Below are 24,018 nucleotides of genomic sequence, written 5' to 3' on the forward strand. Positions count from 1 at the left end.
TTTGACTAGTCTAGCTTTGCTTTCCAAAACTCCAATGACGAAAGAGGATGATTCATTGCAAATATGCAGAGAAAAAATTATAGTTAAATATATATCTTTGATCACAATCTAGCCCCAATTAAATTCAAATACCAATAAACAATAATTTTTGCTGCAGTAAACAAAATAACTATATTGTAAAAGAAGAAGAAAGGGAGCCATTCACATATACTACACAGTTTCAGAAAAGAAGAAGAAAAAGAAGGGAAAATAAAGGAAGAGATAAAGGGCAGAGGCGAGGTGAGAGAAGACTTCAAAGAAGAAAAAAGAAATAGAAAATGACTTCTTGGAGAGAGAAAGAAACTGTTCTATATGCATCTTCTCTAATCTGTCAAGTGAAACATGTCCATTTCTTTCAAATGCTTAAAATGATCCAATGTCTTAAACTAAGTTTTCCATCCACAATGTCATCACTACTTTGAAAGGTAAATTCATATAATCACCTACATGAAACTCCAAGTTTCTAACTCCAAGTTTCTTCTTCTCTAATAACCATAACTTTCTTGTCCAACACACAAGCTCAAAGCATATCATACAAATTTTGAATCACTGCATCACAGAAACTCTATCACATTTCCTATCTATACAAACTACAAAAGTACAAACCTTATGCATGACAACACAACCTTCAGTCCAAAAACATAGCTTTTGCATAGAATGCAGGGCAACCTAATGCTCTGATACCATATTGTCACACTCCAAATTCACTAAAAGAACAATTAGATTTATCTCATTACATAGCTGTATTTGAACTACCAGGATCCAAAAGTACAACATTACAATCCAAAGTCTCCCAAATCCAAAACATCTTCGTTAGTGCAGCAAAAAATCAGAAATGAGCCAATCTTCTATTCCGAGCTAGTCTGAAATGGAAGAGGAAAGGGTGAGCTACAAAGCTCAGTAAGCAACTATAAATATATATGGCCACCAATGAGTATGAGGATCACAACTATATAATATCTCAAGATAGGACTGAAAAGAGTACACAAAATGAAACTGAACAATTCAAGGGCTGCAACACAATTCATAGTCAGAAATCAGAGAAACAATATCAATGAGATAGCTTCTATAATCCTCATTAGGGTTTCCAATGAGGCCATATTCCCATGATGGTCACATGGGCCTTATTACCAACTGGCCAGCGGTCCTAACTCATTCAAAAGAAGGCACAAACACTGTAATGTGAAAAAATAAGCTGAGACTATAGTCTCCAAACACAAAATATCTTCTTAATGAAGAGAGCAATCCTAGAGTTTCTTAGCTTCAGTTCTTCCTTTCCTAGCAACCTAGAGCTGTGTTTTCATTCTAACTATAATATCTTTACAGACAACTCGTTTGCTTTTTGGCTAAGGTTTGACGTTTAGCATGCCTAATTTTGAGCTTTGGTGGGCTTCGTGTTGTTGGTGGGCTTTTTACATTGAGTGAGCTTTCTGCATAGTTTGGCCATTGGTTGGCTTTTCTTTAGGATTTTTTTATTGTTTTTGTTAAACTAATTTCTTATTTAGCTCTCTTTTGTGTTTCTTAATGAAACTTTATTTCTGAACAAAAATATAAAACCTCATGACTACATGTCTAAATTTGGATTCCACATCTAGTAAGATTTCATGATAAACACTTAGCTCTACATTTATATAACTTAGCTCTCGCGTTTCTATTTGGTATAACTTCGCTCTCGCGTTTCTAGTAAGATTTCATGATAAACACTTAGCTCTACATGATAAAAAAATTATAGTTAAATATATATCCTTGTTCACATTTATATAACTTCGCTCTCGCGTTTCTAAATTTGGACCCGCCTTGCTATTAGGTGGTCACATGTCAAAATAGGAGCAAAGGAAAGCACTGGAAGATAGATTGCTTTATGTCAATGTTATCACCTCCTCCATATGATCGATGAAGTTGATACTTAGTCTGTCAATGTAATGGCACAAGAAGACTGGATGATGATCGTTCACAAAATTCACGAGAGCTAGCATATATATATATATATATATATAGAGAGAGAGAGAGAGAGAGAGAGAGAGAGAGAGAGAGATTTGTCATTTTCTCTTTCAAAGCCTAATAATAGGGTTTTGCTTTATTAAGTTACTTTCACCGTCCATCATATGGCCTTGTCTCGATCAAATCACGTTTTCCTCATCAAATACTTTGCACATTGAGATCCAGTTAAATTAAGCAAAGGATTGACAAGTGTTGGATCAAAGTTTTTTTTATAAAATTAAATTAGTCTCATTCAATATCACTGCAACTTTATCCATGACATGAAAATGAGAGAGAGAGAGAGAGAGTGTGTGTGATGGTTTAGGGCTGACCTTTGGCCACATGTACATACAAAACTACACATCAATTATGAATAGAGTGCACACATCATCTTCATCATGAAAGGAGGAAGTTGAGATGGCCAATCATGACTTTCAAACGATGGAACACTTATTTTACAAGTTCAGAAAAAATTTATAAAACCGAGTATAAAAAAATTTATAAAAAAATTCAGAAAAAACCGAGTATAATCAAAATACGAATTTTGAATATAAAGCAACCCGAGTATAGCCGCTCGGCTATACTATTTTTTAATCCCTTGCCATTTTAAGTAGTTTCCATATCACATCTTACAAGATCTTACTCTGTCCTTGTGTTATTGACTCTTATCGATTTTGGTTTTCTCTTTATTGCAAATATATTCAACACTTGCTTTCCCTTTCCTCTAAGAGTCATTTAGCATTTGATTTCTACCAAGTAATTGCAGATTACCAGAGAGTTAATTAATAAAGCCACCTATGGATTCTAGGTTTATTTCTCGTCTCTCTGCATGAAATTATTTTGTGTTCATTACAAAAATTTGATTTTAGTTTAGGTTGCATAGGGCTCGACTTTTGAGGCTTTGAATAAGTTGCATTGTGAGAATTACGTAAGTAGATCTATTTTATAAGGGATTGAATAAGTTTGTCTTTTTGGATTGATCCAGGTGCCTCCACCAGGTAAAGGGTCATTATATGTTAGGCCTCTGCTTCTGGGAAGCGGCCCTGGTCTGGGTATTGGGCCAGCCCCTGAATACGCATTCCTCATATTTGCCTCTCCCGTTGGCAATTGGTACAAGGTGAGCAGAGGGCTCCCTGGTGGAACAGGAGGGATTAAAAGCATCACCAACTATTCACCTGTAAGCAAATTAGCTCTCTTGCATAATAAGAATGGATTGGCTGGCAGAGATCTGCTCGAAGATCTGTTTGGCGTTGTTATTTATTATGTGTTAAGATTTTACCTAAATGATTTTTTTGCTACAATTTGCTATAGGTTTTTGAAGCAGTAAGCAAGGCTAAGGCCAAGGGGTTCACTGATGTCCTATTTCTGGAGGCAGCCACTGGGAAAAATGTTGAGGAGGTTTCTTCATGTCATGTTTTCATTGTGAAGGTAGTACTTATTACAGTTGTCATAGCTTGGCCTCTTATCTTATACCAAATGTTCAATTCCCGGACATTTCAACATATTATGTTGTTAGACTGTCAATTTAAATTACGCATCCAAACAAGAATTTCATTTTTGTACGATTCAAATTATGAGTATGATAAACTCAATCACATTATCATGTGTTGTAGGGTAATGTGGTTTTAACTCCACCGACCAATGGAACTAGTCTTCCAGGGATCACAAGAAAAAGCATCATAGAAATTGCTCTTCATCTCAATTTCCAGGTAATTAAGCAGCTCTTCCCCCCGCCGCCCCCTCCAAAAAAAAAACCCAATTTACTCAAAATGTTGAGCCCTCAAAATTGACTTTGGAAAATCCTAAGCGTCAATTTAGTTTGCTTTTTAAATATATATATTTTTTATTTGAAGAAATGGTGCCATTTGGGTTGAAAAATGAAGGCATGCCTTGATCTTTTCTTACGTAAACTTCTTCACGTTCACTTTTACAAGACTTATCTTAATGGGAGGATTCGCAGCCGGCGGATATTGACAAAAGAAATGTGCGGCTCCTATTTTGCTAACCTTTCTTTTCTTTTTTATCCAAAAACTTTTCTTTGTTAGTGGTTGAGTTATTGTTTTCGTAAGATATTGAGCTGTTGACTGATATCCTTTATAATATAGCGAAATTAGTCATGATATTTAATAATAATATATTTAATTACCGATTAATTTTTTACAGTCATAATTCGAACTCATCACAAATATATATCGTGCTCGCATTCACTCGAAGATGAGATATTTTCCAATCAAATTATAGCAAAGGCTAGTTGGTATACAGTCAGGGACGGTCCTATGACTTGTACAACTTGGGCTATAGCCCAGGTGAGTTTTATTTATTTATTTCTTATAGTTAGTGTTAATGTTAATCCCATTTATAGCAGAAATATTAATTTGAACTAATTGGATAATTGTAGTGTTACCCTTAGTTGCCGTGTGTCTATCTGACTCTATCTTTGTGATGATAAATTTTCATTTTTGAATTTTCTTATGAATTTTCATTTCTTTGAATTCATTTTTGTTCATCATGGTAGACCTTAGTTGGCATTGTTGGTGTAAAATAGGTCTTTTAAACAAATAAAATAAAAATGATATGTTCTTACATTATATATATATGATCAATTCCATAAGCCTAAAATCTAACAGTTCAATAAGGTAAATCTAGCCCACCCCATTTTAAAATCCTGGGTCCGTCCCTGTATACAGTTAACTCCATATAAAAGATAGCATCCTTCTGCTATTTGCACGCAAGCCCCGCCACTTTCTTTGTAGTCTCTCCAGTTCGCAAGTATCATACTCTCTCTCTCTCTCTCTCTCTCTCTCTCTCTCTCTCTCTCGCTCATCTGCATATTCTGTCAAGAAGTGTGTGTTCATTTTTCTGAATCTACTTTTAAGTTAATTATTTTTGTAGTTCTGATCCAGAAGACAAAATTAGATAAATAAATTAGTTTTGTAGTTTAATTTTATTATTTTACTTTGGAAATTCATTCTTCCCACTTCTTCACCCTTTTGAAGGTACCAAAATGTTAATCCCTTTTTTTATAAGGAAAAAACTCTTCTGATTATCTTTTGGCAAGCAAAAAGAACACAACTGTTTGAAACAAAACCCAACTCACACAAAACCTTTTTCTCAATACACTTCTCACCAAAAATGGTGTTCTCTCATAAATTACTTACTCAATTTTAAAATTAACAATCTGACAAAGTGTGATCAGTTTCTTTTTTGCAGCTGGTGTAAGACTTTATCCCATATTAATTTGCAGCCATGCCTCCTTCCCCTGCTCTGCAAGCAATTTCTGAATCTGCTGTTCAAGGGTGATTTATATGATTTATATATACATAGTGTGTTAAGCTCTGTTAATTTTATCTCTTATACATATCTTTATTGACGCAGCACAAGCAACAAAGGTTTCAAACGAAAACCTTGAGTAACAAGAAATCTGGATTCCACCAGAAACTAAGAGAAATTCTCTTGGGATAATTTTGATTAAAATCTGAGATGTTCAAAAACGTTAGACAAACCTGTCTAAATACACAACTCTCAACCTTTGAACTGCTAGGGGAGTTATTACATTAAAACTGAAAAACAGAATTTATTCCGAAAATTAACTACGAAACTTTGAATGCGGTTTTGGAAGGCCAAACGACCTCAGAATGCCAAAATCCATCATACATCACAGCAAAGCTGTGAGTTTGACTCGTGGCATCGTTCCCTTTCCGAAATGGTATTTTGCATCCTAATTGGAGCTCGGACGAAAAATCTGCAAATTCCTGCTATGTCCCTTTTCACTTCTTCGCTCCAATTCTTCTTCACTCTAATTCTTCTTCAATCAATTAGAAAATCCCAACGATACGCCTTCCTTCTTTTCCTAGTGCCATAAGTGACCATATTTCGTCCTACATCAGACTCCTTCACTTGTAAAGAACTCGACCTCGAGTTCTCGTTAAAATGAACTTGAGTAGGCATAGAACTTGATGTGTAGATAAACTCTTCAATTTGTAGAATTAGGACTTGCTCATATTTGGATGGAATAATCATATAATTAATTCCATAAACAAGATTAGAATATGCTAGTTGAGAATCAAACTCCTTGTATGAATTATTTTCTTCTCCAAATACAGATTCATCCATGCCTTTAATTTCAGAGGAATCCAATTGTTGTTCTTCATCTTTTGAAATATATATTTCAACAACAACAGGAGTTTCAATAAGCTCAATATCTTGTTTTTCTTGAATCTCTTCCTTCATCTTATGGATGATTGGATCTTCAATTAATATAGCATCCATCACAGTTTCTTCCTTTTCGAGAACTTCCTCCATCTTTTCTAGACCCACCATGATATTGGGTTGAACAATCTTGTAACCATTCCTTAATAAATATATATTATATTCAAAAGGAAAGAATTTTTTCACAAGAAGTCTCTTCATCCAATGCCAAGAACTGATAGGATTTTTACCTTGTTGCTTCCTAGATTTTCGCAACTGATCCCACCAAAAAGCAACATCGTCTTCTAAACTGGATGCAACAATTTCCACCATCTTCTCCTCTGGGATCGCTATTGAATCAAATATTTCCTCTATGTCTGCAACCCATTGAAGAAAGCCTTCGATGCAGTCGCTCCCCATGAAGTATGGAACAACTGCAACATCAAATTCTCTAAGAGTGATTGGTTCCCCGTCTCCACGGGTCCTATCTTCTTCGTCTGGACGAGCCATTGGAGGCACCTCGAGTCAGGCAAAACCTACTCTGATAAGACAAGCCAATAATACCGAGACGGGAGAGACCCGCTCTGATACCACTTGACGCAGCACAAGCAACAAAGGTTTCAAACGAAAACCTTGAGTAACAAGAAATCTGGATTCCACCAGAAACTAAGAGAAATTCTCTTGGGATAATTTTGATTAAAATCTGAGATGTTCAAAAACGTTAGACAAACCTGTCTAAATACACAACTCTCAACCTTTGAACTGCTAGGGGAGTTATTACATTAAAACTGAAAAACAGAATTTATTCCGAAAATTAACTACGAAACTTTGAATGCGGTTTTGGAAGGCCAAACGACCTCAGAATGCCAAAATCCATCATACATCACAGCAAAGCTGTGAGTTTGACTCGTGGCATCGTTCCCTTTCCGAAATGGTATTTTGCATCCTAATTGGAGCTCGGACGAAAAATCTGCAAATTCCTGCTATGTCCCTTTTCACTTCTTCGCTCCAATTCTTCTTCACTCTAATTCTTCTTCAATCAATTAGAAAATCCCAACGATACGCCTTCCTTCTTTTCCTAGTGCCATAAGTGACCATATTTCGTCCTACATCATTTATTTATGGATGAAATTAAGTGCAGTCATGAAGCAGACGAAAAGTATGGTGATGCCATGAACTGGGATGAACTTGAATTTGGAGTAATTCCAACCGATTACATGTACATTATGAAATGTTCCAATGGAGATGACTTTTCCCAAGGCCATCTCACTCCCTATGGGAAAATTGAACTCAGCCCATCTGCTGGAATCTTGAATTATGGACAGGTTATACTTTAATTAAACACAATCTAATAACTAGGTTCGAAATATAAGAGATTGTAGTGTAGTAGTTAATAATATTTACCCCATACGGTGGTGACATCAGGGAATATTTGAAGGTCTTAAAGCGATCAGGACCAAAGACGGTCGTATTCAGCTGTTTCGGCCTGAAGAGAATGCTCTCAGAATGAAGATGGGTGCAGAGAGATTGTGCATGCCATCTCCATCTACTCACCAATTCCTTGATGCTTTAAAGCAAACAGTCCTTGCCAATAAGCGTTGGGTATAGGCACTTTCACTCTAGACCCTATACTTTTGGAAATTACAACATGACCACTTAATTTTCAATATGGTTTTACAGGGGTGTCCATGAATTCTGAAATCTTTTTTTTAATCTCTTGGATATATATGTATGTATGTATGTATAGGTACCACCTCAAGGGAAAGGAGCTTTGTATATTAGGCCATTGCTCATGGGAAGTGGCCCTGCTCTTGGCCTTGGGCCAGCACCAGAGTACACATTCCTAGTATATGCTACTCCAGTTGGTAGCTATCACAAAGTAAGTTGTTATTAGTTCATCAAAAAAAAAAAAAAGTAAGTTGTTATTAATTGGTTTTAGATTGGATGATTTAATTTGTCATATGATATCAGAGTGAATAATTCATTCACGTATTATTAATTAATTTTGAGTCGGATAATGATAAAAAAATCTCGGGTTCTTTTCTAATTTGTATTCTTATTGCTTAGATTTTTTTAATTGGTCTGTTATCTTCTTATTAATATATGATCACTTGATTTTCTCCATGTAACCTCAGTGTGGCGCCACCATGAATTTGTACATAGAGAATGAGGTTCGTAGGGCCATTCCTGGTGGAACTGGAGGCATCAAAAGCATCACCAACTATTCACCAGTAATCAAACTAGCCAACTTGCATAATGAGAAAGAACCCTTTTTTCTTTTTTGAAGATCTTGATCGTATTGGATTCATCGGAATAACTTTTATTTTTGCTCCAATTACACTACAGGTTTTTGAAGTAGTGAAGAAGGCCAGGGCCAAAGGGTTCACTGATGTCCTGTTTCTGGATGCAGCCACTGGAAAAAATATTGAGGAGGCTTCTATGTTTAATATTTTCTTTGTGAAGGTATTACTGATGTTTGTTGCTTGTTTTTTTTTTTTTTTTTCTTGTTTCATATTGCATGTGCAAGTAATTTTCTGAGTTATTAAAATGTTTTCAAACCGCCGAAAGGGAATAAGAGCGTAGAAAATCGTTCTCTTATCAATCAATATGATATGTTACATTGCCGGATTTTCACGTTGAATTACACGTTTAAATAAACTCCCTTGCTGGTTAAAAATTACATTCACAGTCTTGCAATCTATCATGCCGGATTATAACAAAACAAAAGTAATCTAGCAAGTATGTGATGAACCAACAAGGCTTGAAAAAAGAAAAAGGAAGATACAAGTTTTCGATCGGTCTGACAATTTTTTTCACTGTTTGTAGGATAATGTGATTTTAACTCCACCGGCCAATGGAACTATTCTTCCAGGGATCACAAGAAAAAGCATCATAGAAATTGCTCGTGATCTGAATTACCTGGTAACCACCCCTTGTTTTCCCCAAATTACTGCTTGGCTTGTTATATTTCACAATTTACAAGGCAATCAATAATGTTTGACTTGTATGAAAAGCGATTCCATAATTGTGATTTATCATAGCAACCTCTAAAAGCATGTTTTTTTTAAAATTGGTTAAGGTGAAGGAACGTGATGTTCCCCTAGAGGATGTGTTGGCTGCCGATGAAGTTTTCTGTACTGGGACTGCAGTGGAAGTCACTGCTGTTGCTAGTATAACATATCAAGATAAAAGGTAGGTACATGTGTTTGGGAATGATTTTGGTTTATCAAAAGCGTTTTTAATTATCTTTGACAAAAATAGAGTAGTTTGTTTGAGAGTGTTTTTAGAAGTGTTTCCGAATTATAAAAACAAGCATTTCCGAGTGATTTTCGACATGCTTCTAATAAAAGCACTTCCACTAACTGTGTTTCAGTACATCAAAATGGTTCAAATGAAACATATCCACAAAATACTTGAATTTTTAATTAACAAAAACACTGCTGAGGAAAAGATTTCCTTTAAAAAAAACACTTTGAAGCAGGCCACAAATACACGAGCATTTCCTATTTTATCCTTGGAATTTAATAGCTAAAAATGGATTATGTTGATGCAGAATTGAATACAAATCAGGGGAAGAAACTGTGTTCCACAAACTGCGTGTAGTGCTTAAAGAGATTCAAACAGGTGTGGTTGAGGACAAGATGGACTGGACCATGCTCATTGATTGAATCAAGCTAGCTAGCTGCTTCATCTCTATATCTCATTGCCAATGAAGCTTCTTCTCTAGCTATGCACACAAAGATGTTCTTTGATTTCAATTGTTATTGCAAGCACTAAATCTTGTTTTCTTTTTTGTCATAATATTGACCTTATTTACAAATAATTGAATCCACAAGTATTAAACCTTAGTGGTTCAGAAAAAGTTTATTTCGACATCGATGTGGATTGAGAACAAATGGATTTCTTGTTGCTTTTTTTTTCCCAAAGTGTTTTTTTCTATGGTTGCTTGAAAACGGAGAGTTGATACTTTAATCAAATTTCTTTGGCAAAAAAAAAATACTTTAACCAAATTTTAAATAAATAAAGAGAGAGAAACTAGTTTTTGTTTGAATAATATGCAAAACTATAATATAAATATCATAACCAATCACATCCACCCAGAAAATCCACACAAGGCACGTGGAGGGGTAAAAATTTATTTTCCCGAACATTGACCCAGCCTTAACCAATCAGAACTTGCCACATGAATAGAAAGAAAGATAAAAAACTATATTCAATTGGTACGTACCACATTCAATCCCACTCTCTATTTCACCATACCTTTTTTTTAAAGTGTTTGTTCATATTCTGAATCTTCTGCTTCCTAGTTTTTTCTTTTTGAAAAGTAGAAATGATATTCTTTTTGTTTTTTCCTTTATACTTTGATGTAAAGTTGACGCTCAAACACTATACACTGATACATCCACGTGTTATAAAATAGGTAGATTATTGAATTATTAGAATGTGAGCATCCAACTCAAAATCAATTGACAATGGTGGAGATTATTTAAAGACAAAAAAACAAAGAGCAAGGCTTCTAGTGTAGAATAACACTCTTAACATGCCTCTCACATGTAGCTTAGCTCAAGCTAAACACGTGGACAACCCAAATTAACGTGTATATTGATACCATTTTAGAATGGGGATATTAAATTTAAAATCAATTGGCAATGGGTAGAGAACCAAGATCTTTTCAACTACTAAGGCAAGACTTTTATTTTCGATATGAGATAACACTCTCAACATGAATATCCATATCTCGGTCACTACATATAATTAGAAGTTAGAACTACTAAGTGACTGAATGCAAACACCAATGTCGCTAGAATAGAATCCATGACAAGAATGATGAGTGTTCTTTTTATATTGTTGCAGGCTTGCAGCAGGGTGTCAAGACGATTTTCAACATTGATTTCCAGGCTAAGATTTGGAGCCATGCCTTCTGCTAATTTGCTAACAACTTCTAAATCTATCCAAAGGCAATTCACTAATTGTTAATTAAATCTAGACCACTTTTTATCGGACCTTTTTAAATTTTGTGTCTTGGATATTAATTCTTTCTTTCTCTATGAAAATGTATAGCCATGATGCAGGGGAAGAGTATGCTGATGTCAACTGGGATGACCTCAAATTTGGGGTAATTCCAACTGATTACATGCACACCATGAAATGTTCCAAAGCCAAAGGAGATATCTCACTCCCTATGGAAACATTGAGCTCAACCCATCTGCTGGAGTCTTGAACTATGGACAGGTTAATCAGCACTTAGCAGCCCCCTTTATGGTTTTAATTAGTTTGAGCCACAACCTAATAATTAGATTTTTCTGTGACATGTTCTTAATATATGGTGTGCCATGATCAGGGCTTACATGAAGGTCTTAAGGCGAACAGGACAGAAGACGGCCGGTTTCTGCTCTTTAGGCCTGAACTTAATGCTCTAAGAATGAAGATGGGTGCAGAGAGATTGTGCATGCCATCTCCTTCTACTCAGCTATTCATTGATGCTATAAAGCAAACAGTCCTAGCCAACAAGCGTTGGGTATTCACATTTTCACTTCGGACCCTGCACTTCTGGAATTTACAATTCAACTACTTAGTTTTCGATATGATTGCACCAGGTGTTTTACAATTCAACTACTTTTACCAATCGATGTTGATACCGAAACTCAGTATATAAGTGCAAAACATGTTATGAATCCATTTTATTTATGAACCTGCAAAAACTCCTATACCTACCTTTTATTACTCAACAATGCACTAGAACTACTCACTGTACTATTTAGACCTAAATTGGGTCAGTTGCATGTAATGATGAAATTAAATGTTTTGAAGTCCTCTGCTATTACTACAATTAGTGTGCAAATCCAAGCCATCCATTAAAGTGAAGTCAAGTGGGGATATTGATTGAATGGTTGAGATTAGTGCATCTCAAGAACTGAAGTTGAATTAAATTATTAAATTAAACAGGTAGGAGGGAAATTGGGCCAAGACGCCAAGTGCAAAGCAGGACTAGTTTTTATATGTAAAACCATCCCGCCCAAACGCAAGAGTGAGCCAGTGAGGCGAAAACACAGCAGCAGGCAGGCACTGAAGAAGCTTCACGCATTGCTCTCTCGTAGCAGAATGGGAGCCATTGCCCCCACAGCAGTAAGTTATTTCCTACTGTTTTCTACGAAAATATTGTGCAGAAATGGAACGCTTAGCATGATCTCATATATCTCGCTTCTCCCTCACACATTTCTCTTTGCTAAGGACAAACCACAACAAAACAATTGATTAAGGACTTCAAAGCACATCTGCTTTGCTAATACAGATTAACTTGATATGCTCCAGTGCCTAGGCTAATACAGGCAGCCCAAATAGTTTGAATAAGACCCCCAGCACACATGACAGTGCCACAATTCACAAATTCCACAGGGTCATGCATTTGTGTGTAGTGTACAGAACACACAAAGGGGAAAGCTTTTTAAAACACTAAATTAAGATACCAATATATCACAGTGACTCGAAGCAATCTATCAATCAGGACCTGAAGGAACTAGGATGCTACTTAACTAACTTGTAGACCTTGCAGCCGAGGGCTTCGTCGCTATGGAAGCTGCCATTATGAGTGCCGACTCGCTTAGCTGAAGTAGCGGTAGCCATGAGAGAGCGAGAGAGGTGAAGGCGCAGGTGATGGTGGTGGCTCGGGAAGACGAATGGTAGCTTGTGCTTAAACCCTCACTTTCCACTTTTAACACTTTGGTCCTGTCGTTTCAAGTTGGTCAATTTAGTAGTGGAGGGGCAGTTCAGTCCACAAACAGCAAAGTCTGCGTGCTTAGGTCTGCGTTTAACGGCAGTCGGCCTGGTATAAGGGCCATGCATGCAGTGCAGGTTATCTAAGAAGATTTTCAAGCTCTGCATCTTCAATAATGATTGTCCAGGAAGATAGTATACTTGTCTGCAAGTTGTCTTTTTCGGATGGTGATTGTGTTATGGAGGGTAGGGAATTCATCATTTTAGTATGTTGTTGTAGGGCCTCCCTCTGATGACATAGGCAAGTTATTGCTCACTGTAACTGGTTCTGCCATGAACGCATGTTTTTTTCCTTGAGAGAGAATTGCCTGCTTGGTTGGCACTGGCAGAAACTGACTGAAATAGTTTGCTTATTTCAAGTGTTTAAATTACTTTTCTCTGTCAAGAAAGAAATGCACCACATGTTTTCTTCCCTAGACTAGTGCACGGAAATGAATGCAGAAATTATTCATGAACAATGGCTTTCAGGTGGGCGGGCATGATTTCCTATAAGGAAGTTTTTCAAGGAGTTTAGGCAAGGAATTAGCATCAGGAAGCTGTAAGAATATACTATTTTCTGCGGAGGTTTCTAATGATCAGGCAGTGTTCGAAGAATCGGCCTAGGCGGGGACTAGGCGCTAGGCGGCCTGGGCGGGTCTGACCCAGAAAAAAAACGCCATTTTGGAATCTCCAAGGTCAGGGACGAGATGATGATGGTGGCTCAGATTTTGGGGTGGCGAGATGAGGATTGAAGAAGATGAGAGGTCGCGGAGAGGGCTGGAAGACGGCTCGTGTTAGACTTGGGCCTCGGCTCGTGTTGATGAGAAAAACAAAAGGCGAGATGGGCTTTCAATTGGGCCTCTCTCTCAATTACATCTTTAACTAACGTAAGTTCTATAAGTCAAATTTTGTTATCAATTTGAGATCTTGGTTTCAGATGAGAGAGTGAGAGAAAGAGAGAGATGTCAATATTTTATTAGGCAACAAGAAGACTCTCTGTCAATGAATAAAATTATTGGCACTATATTTATTTTTAAATATTTGAATATATTTAAATAATTCGTATGTATTTAAAGAGTATAGTCAAAAGTTTATCATTTTTAGAAATATTTGTATTGTGCTATACCAGGTAAATCCCTGCTTCACAAATCGAAAAATGCCGGTAAGAATTCACATCAAAAAGATAAAACCCACGACAATTGGGGTGAAGTAGCTCGTTGAAACTCAGAAAAACCGAGTATAGCCGGGCGGCTATTCTATATATATATATATAATATATGGCACCCGCCTGGCCTTTTGTCTATATATACCTATTTTTTTTAAATAACTCAGAAAAAACCGATATTTAAATATTAAAAAAAAAGGACCCGCCTGGCCTTTAGGCGCCCACGTGTTAAGCGTCTATACTATTTTTTTTTTTTTAAATCATAAAAACCCGAGTATAGCCTCACGGCTATTCTATATATGGACCCGCATTGGCTTTAAGCGCCCACGTGTCAAAATAAGTGTAGCCGCGTGGCTATACTATTTTTTTAAAAAAATTCAGAAATCACACAAAAGGTGCAGTGCATTAAAAAAAATAAAAATTTAGTTATATACCCAATCTTAGACATAGTATTATAAAGAAACCCTGTACCATTTAAAAACTATAAACACACCTAAAAAAAATTGGTTTTGTCCTCGCTTCTAAGATTTATAATTTGTATGGTTATTAATTTGGGGATGTCAAGCCATTGCAGGATTGAATATAAAACAGGAAAAAGAGCATTATCTCAGAAACTATATGAAACTCTAACCGGAATCCGAACAGGTCATCTGGAGGACAAGAAGGGATGGAGCATGGAGATCTACTAAGCTTCTCCTCCTCCTCATTGTACTGATAGAATAGAATGTACCAAAATCCCAAAAGTTTGCTTATTGTTATGGCAATTCCATCTTCCTTCGGCTCAAAACCCGCAGAGACAAACAAAGAAGCTACTTTCTTCCATAATCTTGCAGTGACAAAAGCTTAAGGTGAAGCAGAGATGGTTAGGTTTGTTTGTATGAGTGTTAAGAGTATGCAATGTACCTAACAGCAGCAAAAAGGGTGGTTTGAGAAGCCAAACAAAACAAATTATTTATATATAAAAACATATTAAAAAAAAAAACCAAAATAAGGTCAGATTTTGACCTAATCTATAAGAAAAGAGGATACAGGATTTTGGAAAGAAAAAGGGTCACATGAGTTACTTAATTTTAAATGTCCAAAAAAGGGAAAAAACAAAACAGGAGGGTTTAATGTGCATGCTTTTGATTAGCAATTGGGATAAACTTGGGTTCAATCTCACTCCAACTGACTACAATTTCATCATGAAAACTTCTGGAAAAGACAACTTCTCAATTTCCTGGAAATTGCTCTTCATCTCAATTTCCAGGTAATTAACCAGCTCTTCCCCCCGCCGCCCCCTCCAAAAAAAAAAGCCAATTTACTCAAAATGTTGAGCCCTCAAAATTGACGTTGGAAAATCCTAAGCGTCAATTTAGTTTGCTTTTTAAATATATATATTTTTTATTTGAAGAAAGAAATGGTGCCATTTGGGTTGAAAAATGAAGGCATGCCTTGATCTTTTCTTACGTAAACTTCTTCACGTTCACTTTTACAATACTTATCTTAATGGGAGGATTCGCAGCCGGCGGATATTGATAAAAGAAATGCCTTGATCTTTTCTTTTTTATCCAAAAACTTTTCTTTGTTAGTGGTTGAGTTATTGTTTTCGTAAGATATTGAGCTGTTGACTGATAATATAGCGAAATTAGTCATGATATTTAATAATAATATATTTAATTACCGATTAATTTTTTACAGTCATAATTCAAACTCATTACAAATATATATTGTGCTCGCATTCAACCAAAGATGAGATATTTTCCAATCAAATTATTGCAAAGGCTAGTTGGTATACAGTTAACTCCATATAAAAGATAGCATCCTTCTGCTGTTTGCACGCAAGCCCCGCCACTTTCTTTGTAGTCTCTCCAGTTCGTAAGTATCATACTCTCTCTCTCTCTCTCTTTCTCTCATTCTCGCTCATCTGCATATTCTGTTAAGAAGTGTTTGTTCATTTTTCTGAATCTACTTTTAAGTTAATTATTTTTGTAGTTCTGATTCAGAAGACAAAATTAGATAAATAAATTAGTTTTGTAGTTTAATTTTATTATTTTACTTTGGAAATTCATTCTTCCCACTTCTTCACCCTTTTGAAGGTACAATAAAAAATTCTTCTGATTACATTTTTGCAAGCAAAAAGAACACAACTGTTTGAAACAAAACCCCAACTCACACAAAACCTTTTTCTCGACACATTTCTCACCAAAAATGGGGTTTCTCTCATAATTTACTTACTCAATTTTAAAATTAACAATCTAACAAAGTGTGATCAGTTTCTTTGTTGCAGCTGTGTAAGACTTTATCCCACATTAATTTGCAGCCATGCCTCCTTCCCCTGCTCTGCAAGCAATTTCTGAATCTACTGTTCAAAGGTGATTTATATGATTTATATATACATAGTGTTAAGCTCTGTTAATTTTATCTCTTATACATATCTTTATTTATGGATGAAATTAGGTGCAGTCATGAAGCACATGAAAAGTATGGTGATGCCATGAACTGGGATGAACTTGAATTTGGAGTAATTCCAACAGATTACATGTACATTATGAAATGTTCCAATGGGGATAACTTTTCACAAGGCCACCTCGCTCCCTATGGGAAAATTGAGCTCAGCCCATTTTCTGGAATCTTGAATTATGGACAGGTTGTACATTAACTCGTCACAATTTAATAATATGTTCGAAGTATTTAAGCTTGTAGTTCTAGTGGTTAAAAGTATTTATCCATATACGGTGGTGTCATCAGGGCGTATTAGAAGGTCTTAAAGCGATCAGGACCAAAGACGGTCGTGTTCAGCTGTTCCGGCCTGAAGAGAATGCTCTAAGAATGAAGATGAGTGCAGAGAGATTGTGCATGCCATCTCCATCTACTCACCAATTCCTTGATGCTTTAAAGCAAACAGTCCTTTCCAACAAGCGTTGGGTATACGCATTTTCACTTTAGACCCTTTACTTTTGGAATTCAAAACGTTACTACTTAATTTTCAATACTGTGTCGCAGGGGTGTTTATGAATTCTTAAATTTTTTTTTTATCACTTGGAAATATATGCATGCATAGGTACCACCTGAAGGGAAAGGAGCATTGTATATTAGGCCATTGCTCATTGGAAGTGGCCCTGTTCTTGGCCTCGGGCCATCACCAGAATACACATTCCTTATATTTGCTACTCCAGTTGGTAATTATCACAAAGTAAGTTATCATCAATTGGTTTTAAATTTAACTTTTCATAAATAACTCATCCACATATTACATATTAGGCTAAACTGTAACAATAGTTCATAAGTTATACCGGAGTTGCATTTTCGTCCATACTCTTCAAAAATAGTTACAGCAGTCCTCCAATTAGGCGCCAATAAGTTGCACCAATAGTAATTTCCTTTAAGTATGTTAGTTTTTCTGCTAATTTGTTTCGTATCAATTTTGTTTTTCTCATACTTTGAGGCGCCCACCATATTTTGAATTTTGTCTTCGTATTGCTAAATTTTTTTATTGAAATGTTGTCTTCTAATTAAAACGACAATTGATTTTGTCCATGTAACAATAGCGTGGCTCCACAATGAATTTGTACATAGAGAATGAGGTTCGAAGGGCCACACCAGGAGGAACTGGAGGCGTCAAAAGCATTACCAACTATTCACCTGTAAGTAAAACAGGCAACTTGCATAATGAAAATGGATAGGACTTGGAATTTGGGACATGGGAAGAAACTTTTTTTTCTTTTTTTCTTTTAACGATTAGATCTTATTGGATTAATCTAAATAATTTTTGTTTTTGCTCCAATCCAATTTGCTATACACAACAGATTTTTGAAGTAGTGACGAAGGCTAGGGCCAAAGGGTTCACTGATGTCCTGTTTCTGGATGCAGCCACTGGAAAAAATATCGAGGAGGTTTCTACATGTAATATTTTCTTTGTGAAGGTATTATTGATGACACTTTTTTAGGGTTGGTTGTCGGGTTTTTTTTTTTTCTCGTTTCATATTGCATGTGCAAGTGACTTTCTGGGTTGTTAAAATGTTTTCAAACTGACGAAAGGAAATAATAGAGCATAAAGAATGGTTTTCTTATCGATCAATCTGACATGTTACATTGTCGGATCATTCAAATAAACGCTCTTGATGGTTAAAAATTGCATTCACAGTCTCACGGACTATAGCAAAACAACAGTTATCTAGCAAGTATGAGATGAACAATTTTTTTTCATCAGTCTGACAATTTTTTCACTGCTGTAGGATAATGTGATTTTAACTCCACGTACCACCGGAACTGTTCTTCCAGGGGTCACAAGAAAAAGCATCATAGAAATTGCTCGTCATCTGAATTACATGGTAACCACCCCTTGTTTTCCCCAAAGCATTATATTATTACTGCTTGGCTTGTTATATTTTACAATGTACAAGGCAATCAATAATGTTGACTTATATGAAAAGCGATTCCATAATTGTGATTTATCATAGCAACCTCTAAAAGCATGTTTTTTTAAAATTGGTTAAGGTGGAGGAACGTGATGTTCCGCTAGAGGATGTGTTGGCTGCCGATGAGGTTTTCTGTACAGGGACTGCGGTGGAAGTCACTGCTGTTGCTAGTATAACACATCAAGATAAAAGGTAGATACATGTGTTTGAGAATGTTTTTGGTTTTGTCAAAAGCTTTTTTGATTATCTTTGACGAAAATAGAGTAGTTTGTTTGAGAGTGTTTTTAGATAGTGCTTCTGAGTTATAAAAACAAGCATTTCCGAGTGATTTTCGACATGCTTCTAATAAAAAAAACACTTTCAGTACATCGAAATGGTTCAAATGAAACATATCCACAAAGTAATTAAATTTTTAATTAACAAAAACACTGATGAGGAAAAGATTTCCTAAAAATATATGGGCATTATCTATCTTGTCCTTGGAATTTAATAGCTAAAAATGGATTATGTTGATGTAGGATTGAATACAGAACAGGGGAAGAAACTGTGTTCCACAAACTGCGTGTAGTGCTTAAAGAGATTCAAACAGGTGTGGTTGAGGACAAGATGGGCTGGACCATGCTCATTGATTGAATCAAGCTAGCTAGCTGCTTCATCTCTATATCTCATTGCCAATGAAGCTTCTTCTCTAGCTATGCACACAAAGATGTTCTTTGATTTCAATTGTTATTGCAAGCACTAAATCTTGTTTTCTTTTTTGTCATAATATTGACTTTAATTCCAACCCTTATTTACAAATAATTGAATCCACAAGTAGTAATCTTGTGCATTATTAAACATTACTGGTTCAGAGAGAGTTTATTTCGACATCGATGAGGATTGAGAACAAATGGATTTCTTGTTGCTTTTTTTTTTCCCGAAGTTATTTTTTGGACAATTCTTTGGTTGCTTGAAAATCTGCCTCAACCAATCAGAACTTGCCAGCTGGATAGAAAGAAAGATAAAAAAAACTACATTCAATTGGTACGTACCACATTCAATCCCACCTCTGGGAAAAGCCAATTGGTACGTACCACATTCAACCCCGCTCTCTATTTCACCATACCTTTTTTTAAAGTGTTTGTTCATATTCTGAATCTTCTGCTTCCTTTTTTTTTTTTTTTTTTTTTTTTGAAGAGTAGAAATGATATTCTATCCTGCTTTGCTTTGGATTCTTGTTCTTTCGTTTTCTCCTTTATACTTTGAGGTAAAGTTGACGCTCAAACACTATACACTGATATATCCACGTGTTATAAAATAGGTAGATAAGATTATTAGAATGTGAGCATCCAACTCAAAATCAATTGACAATGGTGGAGATTATTTAAAGACAAAAAAAAAAAAAGCAAGGCTTCTATTTCTAGTGTAGAATAACACTCTAACATGCCCCTCACGTGTAGCTTAGCTCAAGCTAAACATGTGGACAACCCAAATATATTGATACCATTTTAGAATATGGATACTGATCAATCTAAAATCAATTGGCAATGGGTAGAGAAAGAAGATCTTTTAAACTACTAAGGCAAGACTTTTATTTCCAATATGAGATAACACTCTCAACATGAATATCCGTGTCTCGGTCACTACATATAATTAGAAGTTAGAACTACTAAGTGACTGAATGCAAACACCACCAATATCGCTAGAATCCATGACAAGAATGATGAGTATTCATTTTATTTTGTTGCAGCAGGGTGTCAAGACGATTTTCAACATTGATTTCCAGGCTAAGATTTGGAGCCATGCCTTCTGCTAATTTGCAAACAACTTCTAAGTCTATCCAAAGGCAATTCACTAAATTCACAAATACCAGAGGGTCAGAAAAATTACAAAAGAAAATTCGTGCATTTGTGTGTAGTGTACAGAACACACAAAGAGGAAAGCTTTTTAAAACACTAAATTAAGATACCAATATATCACAGTGACTCGAAGCAATCTATCAATCAGAACCTTCAGGAACTAGGATGCTACTTAACTAACTTGTGGACCTTGCAGCCGAGGGCTTCGTCGCAGTGGAAGCTGCCATTATGAGAGAGCGAGAGAGGTGAAGGCGCAGGTGATGGTGGTGGCTCGGGAAGACGAAATGGTAGCGTGTGCTTAAACCCTCACTTTCCACTTTTAACACTTCGGTCCTGTCGTTTCAAGTTGGTCAATTTAGTTGTGGAGGGGCAGTTCAGTCGTACAAACAGCAAAGTCTGCGTGCTTAGGTCTGCGTTTAACGGCAGTCGGCCTAGTATAAGGGCCATGCATGCAGTGCAGGGTATCTAACAAGATTTTCAAGCTCTGCATCTTCAATAATGATTGTCCAGTAAGATAGTATACTTGCCTGCAAGTTGTCTTTTTTGGATGGTGATTGTGTTATGGAGGGTAGGGAATTCATCATTTTAGTACGTTGTTGTAGGGCCTCCCTCTGATGACATTGGCAAGTTATTGCTCACTGTAACTGGTTCTGCCATGAACGCATGTTTTTTCCTTGAGAGAATTGCCTGCTTGGTTGGCACTGGCAGAAATTGACTGAAATAGATTGGGATCAACGTCAGTTTGCTTATTTCAAGTGTTTTCATTGCTTTTCTCTGTCAAGAAAGAAATGCATCACATGTTTTCTTCCCTAGACTAGTGCAAGGAAATGAATGCAGAAATTATTCATGAACAATGGCTTTCGGGTGGGCGGGCATGATTTCCTATGAGGAAGTTTTTCAAGGACTTTAGGCAAGGAATTAGCATCAGGAAGCTATAAGAATATACTATTTTCTGCGGAGGTTTCTGATGATCAGGCAGTGTTTGAAAAATAGGCCTAGGCGGGGACTATCCGCTCCAACGAGATGATGATGGTGGTTCAGATTTTGGGGATGCGAGATGAGGATTGAAGAAGATGAGAGGTCGCCGGGAGGGCTGGAAGACGGCTCGTGTTAGACTTGGGCCTCGGCTCGTGTTGATGAGAAAAATAGAAGGAGAGATGGGCTTTCAATTGGGCCTCTCTCTCAGTTACATCTTTAACTAACGTAAGTTCTATATGTCAAATTTTGTTATCAATTTGAGCTCTTGCTGCAGTGTCAAGGATGCCCTGTTGCAAACCCAGGAATGTGCACAAGAACTTCAATCAATCCTACGAAGAAGGCGGGGAGGGAGGTGAGAAACTGGAGTCACAAGTGAGGTTAACAAATCCTTGACCTCGAGGAACATGGTGAAAAAGACAATCCACAAGGCTATGAAGAATCTCAAGGCAATAGAAAACAGATTAACTTTCTCCTTCCTCAACTAGGATCATGAGACCATTGCCATTATTGTTAGTAAGTTGACACAAAGTAGAAGCAGTCACTCTTCCAGTGTTTGAATCACTTCCTTCATCTCCGGGCCAAAGTCACAGACAAGCAGCCGAAACTCCTTGAAACGTGGGCGCCTAAAGGCCAGGCGGGTCCTTATATACATATAGAATAGCCGCGCGGCTATACTCGGTTTTTCTGGGTCAACAAGCTACTTCACCCCAATTGTTGTGGGTTTTATCTTCTTGATGTGAATTCTTACCGGCATTTTTCGGTTTGTGAAGCAGGGATTTACCTAGTATAGCACAATGCAAAAATTTCTAAAAATTGATACACTTTTGACTATACTCTTTAAATATATACGAATTATTTAAATATATTCGAATATTTGAAAATAAATATAGTACCAATAATTTTATTCATTGACAGAGAGTCTTCTTGTTGCCTGATAAAATATAGTACAAAGATGTACATCCGAGAGCCTAGGTGAGTTATCTAATAGCTCATTAGTCCATTTATAATTAATTATGGGCCAAGTCTTGTTGAGTGAGGGGCAACTGAAGCAACCTATCAATAAAATCATGCAAGTCTTGGAGGCCACTTAGTTTGTGGCTCTGATTGATGAGGAGGATGTGGAGGTGGCCTCAGAAGGATCTCAATCTACACAAATGTTCATCGACTTCTTGAACGGGTGTGGCCTTGAGGGGAAGCTGTTGGAGCGGATAGCGGATGTGGAAAGCCATTTCTTCATGATGTATGCTCTCTACACAAATTAAATTTTAATGCCATAAAAAAAGGAAAAAAAATGAAAGTTAAATAAATAAAAATCATTAAAATTCAACTTAAAAATAAAATTGGGCACTGGCTTCTTTGAAGAAAGCTACTTTTGTGGCTGGACCATTAAGTAGTGCAATTAAATAATGGGCTGAACTTAGGGCACTGTGCTGTAGGTTTTCTACGTGATAAGACTAATTTCACATTCCATGTTTAATGCCCCCACATTGGGACACAAGCCCTTCACATTCCATGTTTAATGCCCCCACATTGGGACACAAGCCCGTGTTACTAGGCTCGGCAATCAAAATTTTAGGAGTTAACAATATTAAGTACTTCACAAGCATTATACTTCTCCAATGTGGGATTTACTGGTTTTTCATGACAGAAATCTTTTTAAGTGTTTTTACTATCTTTATTCTCAATATTAAAGAAAGGTAAAATCCAAATCCCGTCGTCTACACGTGGATACCCATTGATTAAAAATAAAAGATGACATTGAAGCAAGCAAGCAAGATCATATTGTAATTAAACTCAAACCCTTATTTAGGCAAAATAGCATTATAATTGCAGGAATTCAGGATTAGTAATAGTTAACCATATAGGCACCAAAATTTACTGATATTTTAAACAAGAACAAGAGAGTACGTAGTAGGCCTGGGCACGGTCCGGTTTGGACCGGTTCTCAGGCAAAATTAGAACCGAAACCGTACTGTTTATCCGGTCCGGTTCGGTCCGGTTTTGACAAAAACTCATGAACAAAACCGACAAAATCCAGACCTACCGGTTCCGGCTCGGTTCCTGCGGTTCCCGGTTTTGAAGCTTCAAAATAGAAAATAACAGAAAATAATAAAATCAAAGAAAAAAATACCAGAAAAACAAAAGAAAATATCTTATCTTCAAAAATCATATACCTCGTTTTCACAATAACAACTTAAAAAGAATCCCCAGATCTACAAGATCTTAATCAAAATATACAAACTTAATAAGAATCCCCAGATCTACAATATCTTAATCAAAATATACAAGAACTTAACACATATATGTGCACTGCATAGAAAGTAGAAACAAAAAACAAACCAGAAAGAGGAAGAAGAAGAAAAAGAAGAAGGAGAAAGAGGGATGAGAAAAAAAAAAATCAGAACCACCATAAGGGGGATGAAGAAGAAGAAGAAGAAGAAGAAGAAGATAGAAAAAAAAATTCGAAAGCAGCAGAAATGGGAAGAAGAAAAAGGAAGAGAGAAAGGAGGGGAAGAAGAAAGAGAGATATGGAAAAAAAAAAATCGAAACCAGCAAAAATGAGAAGAAAGGGGAAGAAGAAGAAAGAGAAAGAAGAAAAAGCAAAAGGGATAGGAAAAAAAAACGGAACCAGCAGAAAGGGGAAAAAGAAAGAGGAAGAGAGAAAGGGGAAGAAAAA

At 36.3% G+C, this 24,018-nt stretch overlaps 3 protein-coding genes across 7 annotated transcripts; all 3 read left to right on the forward strand.

Annotated features, from left to right (window-relative positions):
• The first annotated feature begins 907 nt into the window (after positions 1 to 907).
• Positions 908 to 4,917, forward strand: LOC110757252 (branched-chain-amino-acid aminotransferase 6-like). Its single transcript, XM_088245874.1, has 5 exons — positions 908 to 922; positions 3,005 to 3,196; positions 3,331 to 3,447; positions 3,633 to 3,728; positions 4,912 to 4,917. The coding sequence occupies exons 1-5, from the start codon at positions 908 to 910 to the stop codon at positions 4,915 to 4,917; spliced, it is 426 nt and encodes a 141-aa protein (XP_088102000.1).
• LOC110757249 (putative branched-chain-amino-acid aminotransferase 7) lies at positions 3,010 to 10,080 on the forward strand. 5 transcript variants are annotated; one of them, XM_088246046.1, is made up of 13 exons: positions 3,010 to 3,196; positions 3,331 to 3,447; positions 3,633 to 3,728; positions 4,183 to 4,325; positions 5,216 to 5,315; positions 7,349 to 7,532; positions 7,633 to 7,809; positions 7,955 to 8,086; positions 8,343 to 8,438; positions 8,554 to 8,670; positions 9,034 to 9,129; positions 9,287 to 9,399; positions 9,761 to 10,080. In XM_088246046.1, exons 5-13 carry the CDS (start codon positions 5,266 to 5,268, stop codon positions 9,873 to 9,875), a joined length of 1,080 nt encoding a protein of 359 aa, XP_088102172.1. In that variant the 5' UTR covers positions 3,010 to 3,196; positions 3,331 to 3,447; positions 3,633 to 3,728; positions 4,183 to 4,325; positions 5,216 to 5,265; the 3' UTR covers positions 9,876 to 10,080. The 5 variants fall into 5 exon arrangements, with proteins under 5 accessions (XP_088102172.1, XP_088102173.1, XP_088102174.1 ...); XM_088246047.1 differs by having other exon boundaries at positions 5,230 to 5,315; XM_088246048.1 differs by lacking the exons at positions 3,010 to 3,196; positions 3,331 to 3,447; positions 3,633 to 3,728; positions 4,183 to 4,325 and adding an exon at positions 4,638 to 4,788 and having other exon boundaries at positions 9,293 to 9,399.
• Positions 10,081 to 16,386: 6,306 nt separating this feature from the next.
• Positions 16,387 to 19,372, forward strand: LOC110757248 (putative branched-chain-amino-acid aminotransferase 7). Its single transcript, XM_021958819.2, has 9 exons — positions 16,387 to 16,479; positions 16,565 to 16,754; positions 16,856 to 17,032; positions 17,169 to 17,300; positions 17,656 to 17,751; positions 17,914 to 18,030; positions 18,343 to 18,438; positions 18,605 to 18,717; positions 19,044 to 19,372. The coding sequence occupies exons 1-9, from the start codon at positions 16,430 to 16,432 to the stop codon at positions 19,156 to 19,158; spliced, it is 1,086 nt and encodes a 361-aa protein (XP_021814511.1). The 5' UTR covers positions 16,387 to 16,429; the 3' UTR covers positions 19,159 to 19,372.
• Positions 19,373 to 24,018: the final 4,646 nt, after the last annotated feature.

The sequence above is a fragment of the Prunus avium genome, chromosome 8, assembly GCF_965620075.1.
Source record: "Prunus avium chromosome 8, drPruAviu1.hap1.1, whole genome shotgun sequence".
Classification (NCBI taxonomy): domain Eukaryota; kingdom Viridiplantae; phylum Streptophyta; class Magnoliopsida; order Rosales; family Rosaceae; genus Prunus; species Prunus avium.